Below are 9,003 nucleotides of genomic sequence, written 5' to 3'. Positions count from 1 at the left end.
TTTAAATAATGAGCTGAGGTTGAAATGAAAAATTTAAAATACATGTTTAAGTTTATGATTTGTGGAGTGTGGTGGTGCAAATGAGTTATAAACCAAGTAGATAATGTAATAAATATCAAGGTCTGGAATGGAAGTCTACGTAAATTACATCCAGAATTAGCAGATAGAACAGTATTTCCAGTTCTGAGGCATGTTTGAACAGATAATAAAATCTGATTTGGCAGTTTGAACATATTGTGGTTTAAATTGACCATTGTCAGATCATTTGGTTAATTGAGACTCTAATAGAGAACACGGTTTGATCATATACCATTTCATGATTTGGAGAGATTGATGTCACCTAACAAATATTGACTGTCAATTGAGTCCCCTTCAACTCTTTCTCAGAGGTCATTTCAAATCTTTTTGATTTTTTTATTTTATAGGTTCAGCACTCCTGTTTTCTATTCTGTCACTTTGTATTGATGATATTATCTGGATGTTGATTGGATGTGATACTTCTTAATAAAAGCTGACTTATCTTTTCCTTAAGTGCAACAATAGACATATCCTAATCAGTGTCTGCTGAAGTATCTTATCGCAGCTGAGAAGTCAGGTACTGCGGATTAGCAACTCTGCTAATGTGCAAAGAGGGAAAGAGCTGAAGCATCGCGTGCCACATTTTCTGTGTTAGTACATATCTTTAGATATTCATAGGAACTTTAAAAATGTATATGGTCAAGTATTCAATATCAGGATTTAAAGAGAAATAGTAAATGATATTTTGAAAGTGTTTGGATATATCATTTTACCAGAAGAAAATGATCAATATTCTTTGAAGTTTTCCACCAAATAATTAACGGCTTTATTAGAGATATTCTTAGAGCAGGCATGTACTTTGTAACACAGCTAAATCAATTAGGCAAAGAGAGAGTCTGGAACAGAGCACTTTGGATGGCATTTTGGATATAATGGAATACAGATCAGATGCTACCAAAATACTCAGCTTTAAGGTTTGTCAGTGGCTAAGTTACAGTGGATAAAAATTATCAAGCTTCTTCAATGAAATCACATGAAATGTTCCTCAGCAATCTACTCTATAATGTACAGGCTTTCAGTAATTTCTTTCTATAGCTTGCAAAAATGGAAGAATTTCTTGAAAATGCATGCATACTACTTGCCATTGTATGTTTTGACTCTAATGGAATTCTAATTCCTGTATTTTAAGAAACACTCTGTACTGTTTTCATTGTTCTGCAAATATACCTTCAAATCAAATCTTTCTTTCTTTTTTTTTTTAAAGAAAGCAATGAGTTTGGAATCGGGGATAATAAAATTATAGATACACTAAGTCCTGAATTGAATACACTTCTCTATTCTTCACATTCACAAGTTTAATATGATTGAATTGAAGAAGGTTTAATTTAGATTCAAAGGAGACATTTTCAAACAGTCTATCATTTAAATGTTGATTGTTAGATACTTTGTGAACATTCCAACTTGGCTTCTAAGAGGTTAGTGTTACATACCTTTTCATAAATATAACTGTTATGTTCAAAAAGATCTTAACTCCAATCAAATGAAGAGAGGGGAGCAATGAGACTCCAATAAGACATATGCGATCAGAGCAGAAGAGTGCAGTTACCAAAGCGTAGGAAGTAGCATCACTGCACCCATCAGAGTGACTGTCATTGACTCAGTTGCTGCTGTACTTCCTGATCCAGTTGTGTCTAAAGTACTACCACCGTCTGTTTGATGGATTTGCTTTACGTCACTGAGGTTCATCTCATCTGGCATCCCTGCAGAGGCAAATAAGAAAACACAGGGTCATGCATGACCACCTTACCACGCTATGTCTACACCAATTCTTAAACCCAAGTGTAGATAACATTGTTTTTTCATAGCATTCTCCATGTGTTCACCTAACACTAAATGACTAATGTGATACAAGTGCTTCTGCTCTTCTTAAATTGGACAGTTCAGGACCTTTGAGTGGGAGTTCTAGAAATATTATAAGAGCAAAGTGAAACTTTTTCCCCCTCCCCAGCTTCTTAAAGCATTTGGAATATTCCCCTAGTGCCACCGATGGGTAAAAAAGAAAAGAAATGTAATTAAAATGTCCTGAGATATGGTGTCGTTGCTTGTCCCAGAGATATAACTATAGTAACTGTGTGAAACCTTTTCTTGTGAAAATAAAACGATGTAAGAAGAAATAAGTAGGGCATTTTTTAAAAGTAGAATTTATACAGATCATATTTTGTTTTAGACTAAACTATGCATAGGATCCTTATTGGAAATGTATCAAAGAATAATAACTAATGCTAAATGATATCCTTCATATACACACACAGCTATGGGGATGGAGGTGAAGACATCTGTCAATAGATCAAATAATTTTTAAAAGTGTGGCCTGGAGATTGACGTTAGGGTTGAAATGTTTCATTAAAAAAAAAAAAAAAAAAAAAAAAAAAAAAGCCATTTTGACCTATTGACGAAGTTCCTGTCATCCTGGTCATTACTTCTACGTGTTAAGAAACTTGATAAGCTCAGGAGGAGCAAAGTCCCCAAATTACTGAGGAAGAAATTATTTTCTTAAAGAAGTTTACTTTACTATAATATACCTATGAAAAGATGCTCAACATCACTAATCAGCAGATAAATGCAAATATAAACCACAATGAGATATCACCTCACACTGATTAGAATGGCTGTCATCAACAAGACGGATAAGGACAAGTGTTGGAGAGGCTGTGGAGAAGAAAGAAACACTCATACGCTGTTGCTGGGAATGTAAACTGGTGCAGCCAGTGCGAAGGTTCCTCAAAAAATTAAGACTAGAATTACTATATGACCCAGCAATCTTTCTCCTGGGTGTATACCCCCAAAATCTGAAAACATTTATCCATAAAGATATATATGCTCCCATGTTAATTGCAGCTTTATTTATGGTGGACAAGACATGAAAACAACCAAAGTGTCCTTTGATAGATGATTAGATAAAGAAGATGTGTATATATACACAACGTAATATTACTTTGCCTTAAGAAAAGATGAAATAGTGCCATTTGCAAGAACACGGATGGATCTTGAGATTATAATGCTAAGTGAAACAATCACACAGAAAAAAATTGAGAACCATCTGATTTCACTGCTATGTGGGATATAAAACTGAAAGCAACAAACAAACAAAGAAACAGAAACTCATAGACACAGGCAATAGTTTAGTGGTTACCAGAGGGTAAGGGTAGAGGAAGGTGGTAGATGAGGGTAAATGGGGTCAAATATATGGTGATAGAAGGAGAACTGACTCTGAGTGGTAAAAACATACATTGTGATATATAGATGATATATTATAGAATTATACACTTGAAACCTATGTAATTTTACTAACCATTGTCACCCCAATAAATTTTAATAAAAAAATTAAAAAGAAGTTTACTATAATATACCTAGGAAATTGCTAACTTATCACTTATTATCTAGTGCTATAAATGTTCTGAGGCCATGTGACTGAATTATCTCATGGCATGCCACTATCAGTCACAATTAAGTTAAAATTCAATGTTACTACTGCCACAAATACTGACATCGTAATTACAGTGAGACTGAAAAAAAAAAAAAAGCTTCATTTAAGGAAAAGTCAATATTTATGTAATTAGGTCAATACATATATATAATTCAGAAGATAAGCTCTACTGCATTCAGAGCATTAAAATGAAGCGTAGCTCTACTGATCTGCCGTATCGATTTTACAATCTGAGCTCTTGCATTATTATTCATTGTTTGGTACTTGTTTTGCCCTTCTGTATCATTAGGCAAGATGAATAAACGAGTAATTCATTTTTTATGGGACTTGAGGAGAGTGTAAATATTTCAGTCATAGTTTTATACTTCTTGCTATGCGAGAGCTTACGAAGAAGTTAGGAGGACTTTAGACAATTATTTTTTTTTCAAAGATAACTACATAAATTTGAGCTTTAAGGTATATTTACTTTTCTTCTTTTTTAAAGCACTGTAAAGAGACACCTGAATTGTATTCATGAATAACTATTTTTAATGCCTTTCTGAGCTTGTATTTCCTTCATTCATTCATGAACCCGGCACTGGTCTGGGTTTAGATGATAAACCCAGTAAAAATGTGAGTAAAAATATGTAAGAAGGAAGAAGTTAAATCTTATGCCTAGAAGTCAGGCAATGCCAGGAGGGGTATCCCACCTTCAATATGATGTCACTTTAACATCTGAGGTAAAGATGTTACTAATAATTATAATAGTTCTAAGGCAGATGGTCCCTTGATAAAAGAATACAAAAAGAATTGAGGATCTCTTCAAGAGTCTGGCAGTCAGGGCTGCAATTTAGAATCAAATCACAACTTGGCCTTGACATCTCTTAAGAAATCTTAGCATGCTGAGAAGGCCCACAATTATTTGATGTAATGATTGTTTTCTTAAAGGAATTTAATTAACTAAGCTTGTAAATTATACCAAAGCTTAACCAAAGACCCATAAAGGAAAAATTAGTTAGGGGATTTATTAGATTAACAAATTAAACAAAAACAAATAAATTTTTGAATAATCTTTTCTATGCATAATAGCAACACACAAAGATGCCAATAAATTCATATTTCTGCTGTTGGTAGCTCACAGTCTGGTAGGGGAATACAGTTATTACAAAAATAACTGTAATATTAAAACTTGAGTACATGCCTGGTGATTGCTGCTATGGAGTATGTGAAAGGAGCCTCAGAGAAGGCTCCATAAGGATGCATCAATGCTTAACTGATTTGACAATATCTACAGAGCTCTTGCTGTGGTGCTAGTACTGCTTCAAGTACTTCACAAATATTAACTTATTTAATTCTCACAACCTTTCCATGTAGTAGGCACAGTTATTACGGCTGTTTTTATAGATGAGCGAACTGATGGACAAGGTTAAGTACCATGTGAGCCGAGGATCTAGGCATCAAATCCAATCTGGACCCAGACTGTGTTCTGATCACCAGCAGTACTGACTCCAAGCATCAAAAAATCAATACTTAAGTTGGAAACAAAGAAGGTCAATTATGTTGTCCAGAGAGTGTCACTCGGAGAAATTTTTTCTCCTTCCTTTATCAGGGATGGCTGATTATGTGCTAGTTGTGTGTATTAATCAAGCAACTGAAAGTATTCAGGTTTAGAGTTCCTGTGGGCCTATAAACCATGATGAGTCAGAATGATGATGGATCTGCGAGAATTTCAACTCCTTTTGTCATTTATATGCTGGCCTTTCCCTTGAGGCAGGGAGTATGGATATTTCTCCCTTCCTTTCTATTCTAACTACATATTTTAACAATACTTAGTCTCACTAAACAATTAAGACTGTTTAAAGATAATTTGTTTTCTAGTTTTAATAAGAAAAATTGCATGAGCAAGAACTTCTTAATTTGGTTACTCATTCACAAAATTTGCACATTTCTGGCTCTGTGTTGGGTAATGTGCTGGAGACTAAATACAGAGGGTGCCAAAAATATATATATACACATTTTAAGAAAGGAAAAAAAAACTTAAAATTATAATACTCAATATGTACTAATAACAAAAGATGAATACAAGTCATGTTTGACTTCTGCAATTATAAGTGCTCAAAGTGGTTACCATCAGCATCCAGACATTTCTGATTACAGCGAACTCCTGCTTGAGCAACGTGAACCAGAGTGTCTACTTTATACATTTTTTTTGGGCATCCCTGGTATATACTATGTATTTACAGGCTTTTTCCCCATACTTCAAGTCTTTTCCATCAATGATGGAAGTACAGGGCAGATTTAAATGTTAGGAGCAGTACTAGAGGTCATTATTTGAATTCAATGAAATTAAAATAATTTATCTCTAGGAATTACCTCTTTTCAAAGTAGCTATAATCATGGCGCCCCAGAAAAAAAAAAAAAAAAAACGCCGATTACATAGTATGCTTTTAATCAATATCGTTGAATAGACCGGTTGAGTAATGACTCATTCTCACAACAGTAGGATGACTTTGATACAATTATTTTTCCTCATGGTACAGATTGGGAACAGGTGCAGAAGTAATTTACTAAAGGTAAAGTTGCTGTGGCTGAATCCCAGTTGTGTCCCAGTCAAATGCAGATCTCTTTAATTCCAGAACCACGCTCTTTTCGACTCTATACAATCAAAACATTGAACTCTGCCACAGTCTGGCTGGATGACTTTAGGCGAGAACCCCATTTTATAGAACTTTAAAACGAGAGCACTTTCAGTGAGAGAAAGGTTAGTCAAAATACAGTGCTTGCTAATTGATTAAATAAATATTTGGAAAATAAGTTAGACTTTTATCCCACAGCATTCTCTAAAGTAAGTGCCTATGGGACCAAAGATTTTAGTATAACGAGGAAACAAACAAAATATATAGGTTGATGTTTTTACTTATATTTAGGTGGTAGAAAGCATATTGATTTTTTAGGCAGGATCTATACAGGAAAGATTAATAGTTTTAACTTCATAAAAAAAGAAGTTCTGTATAACATGCATCACCATAAAAAAAAGTAAGAGAAATTGCAAAATGGAGAAAATAATGCAGTGTATATTGCAGCAAAAGGCTGAAGTTTTTAACATAGAAAACATTCTCATAATCCATTGAAAACCACAATGTCCTTATAGAAAATTGTTCAAGGAAATAAATAAAAATTTACAAGAAAAAATGTCTATATAAAAAATTGAAAGCCTTCTTTACTGGAAAGCCAATAAATACAATCTTACACATGATAAGGTGTCAATTATCTAATTTTGACAATTATCCAGTTGACAAAGGTAGGGCAGAGAGGAGATGATAGCCAGTTTTGGCAAGGTTGCAACACTTTTTTAAAGGGAATTAGCCAAAATATATGTTTAAAATGCTGATGGTTGTGGGGGTAGGGATTGGGGAATGGGAGGTAGGGAGCTGGGTGAAATATGTGAAGGGATATTAAAAGATACATTGTTGGTAGTTACAAAATAGTCAGGGGGAGATGTAAAGTACACCATAGAGAATATAGTTATTAATGTTGCAATAACTATGTATAGTTGTAATATGAAGACATAAAATATATTGCAGCAAGACAGAATATAGAATAAAAGATTAGAAATAGACGTGAACTTAGAATTTTATACCTAAGAAGAAAAGTCATGGATGTAATGAAAAATATCCATTATGAGAAAATTAACTTTGCAAGCACTTGCTGAATAATGTTGCTGTGGATCTTGTTATATTAAATATTATAAAAAATATTATCCTTGGTTACTACTTACTGGGCAAATGATGATAATTTATACTTAAATCAGCCTTGTGTATATTGGCAAGGCATTAGGGAGTTAAGGAGTCTAACAAATCTGAGATGGCTTAGTATAACAGTTTGCCAATTTTTTTTGTTTTGTTTTTGTGATCAACTAATTCAATTAAACCCTTCTTCTAGGAAATATGATTAATAGGTGTAGTCCCTTGAGTAGGTAGAGTCCCTTGAGTCCAAGGATATATCCCAAAAAATGCTGAATTATTTTCCAGTTTTCCATGGAGACTTCCATAGAATCCAATAACAAGTAAAGTGACTGTGTAGTTCAAGAGACAAGGTCCCTAATATTTCTATAGCATCATGAACACCCTGACTGAAGGTCATCTCTGTGATTTTTCTACTTTGGTTTTAGAGGGTCTGACTAATAAATGGGGCTGTTCTCATGGCAGCCTCTTCCATTCTCTATGGGACAGGGGTGTTAGATTTAATTATAGTCCCTTTTGTTGAGTTTTATAGCAATGCATACTGTTCCTTTTCCAACAAATTATATAAGAATAATGGAGTAACTTTAATTGGTAAGAAGTTAAACAATGGATTAAAAAATAATGGAAAATTCTGACTATAAACCAAAGCTTATTTTAGTATGATTTATTGTGATATTTCAGCTCTGGGTAACGTTGGAGATCATCATCATTTATTTGTTATTTCATCAAATGAATTATCAGTGACTCTCCAATAATTATTGATAAATAGATTTTGGGGACATAGAGTTTTATCACAGAGAATATTGTTTGTATATTTTGCCAGTTCCTGATTGTATATTCCATAAGGATCATCTAAGTATTTTCCCTAAGTTTGCTTTATTGTTTTTTAAAGACTTTAAAAAGGAAACAGAAACACATCTCATATTGAAAATGCCAAAATAGTTTAAGTACTTTTATAATAACGTTACTGTTATGAATTTTTTTGACCCATTATTGTGAAACTTCCTCTAAAGATAATTTTTGAAGAGAAAATTTAAAAGGTCTTTTTCCCCCCAATTGGCAATTAATACCAAGTATTAAAAGTATATCCATTAAATATACTACAGTATTAAGTTATACACTACAATCCTCAATTATAAGAATTTACAGATAATTTGAAACAATTCTAATTAATAATTCTAAAAATTACTTTTAAAATATGTAAAACTTATCACATACTGCTAGTTAGGTTAATGAAATGAAAATATATGTTTTATATCTTGTTTGAGTTAGTGATAATATGGGCTTACAACACTATTAAAAATATAATAATAAAATTATATCCACACTTAGACACATGGCAGTGATATTCTATAGTACTAAAGGCAAAGAGAAACGTTTTAAAACATCTAGGGAAAGGACAGATTGCTCTTAACAGAACAAAATACTATATTAATTTTCAAGATCAATAACAGGAGCTAAAATAACAATTTATTCTGAACTTGAAAGAATGTAGAATTAAATGTAGAATGTAGAATGGAATTAAACTATGTCAAAGAAATAAAGGTATAAATAAAAGCATTCTTACAAAGAATCAGTATTTTTAACATCCCCGAACAAGCCTAAAATAATTATTAAAGAGTATAAGTGAAAATGTAAGAAATTGAACCCAAATAAAATTGTGGGATAATAGGGATCGAAGTACTTGGCAAATATCTAGGTTACTGTATTTAGGTGTATTTATTGAAAAAAACAAACAACAAAATGATTAAGGGTTAAACATAAAATTTGAAATAC

General features: G+C 32.8%; 1 protein-coding gene across 1 annotated transcript in view; it reads right to left on the bottom strand.

The window, feature by feature from the left end:
* Positions 1–820: 820 nt before the first annotated feature.
* GPC5 (glypican 5) overlaps positions 821–9,003 on the bottom strand; it is a 1,202,777-nt gene continuing 1,194,594 nt past the window's right edge. The window contains exon 8 of the mRNA XM_033104955.1: positions 821–1,778. Coding sequence (XP_032960846.1) covers positions 1,621–1,778 — 158 coding nt within the window. The 3' untranslated portion in view covers positions 821–1,620. The remainder of the gene's footprint in view (positions 1,779–9,003) is intronic.

The sequence above is a fragment of the Rhinolophus ferrumequinum genome, chromosome 4 (genome assembly GCF_004115265.2).
Source record: "Rhinolophus ferrumequinum isolate MPI-CBG mRhiFer1 chromosome 4, mRhiFer1_v1.p, whole genome shotgun sequence".
Taxonomy (NCBI): domain Eukaryota; kingdom Metazoa; phylum Chordata; class Mammalia; order Chiroptera; family Rhinolophidae; genus Rhinolophus; species Rhinolophus ferrumequinum.
Note: the sequence above shows the minus strand (reverse complement) of the source record. Positions and strands in the feature narration are given on the sequence as shown.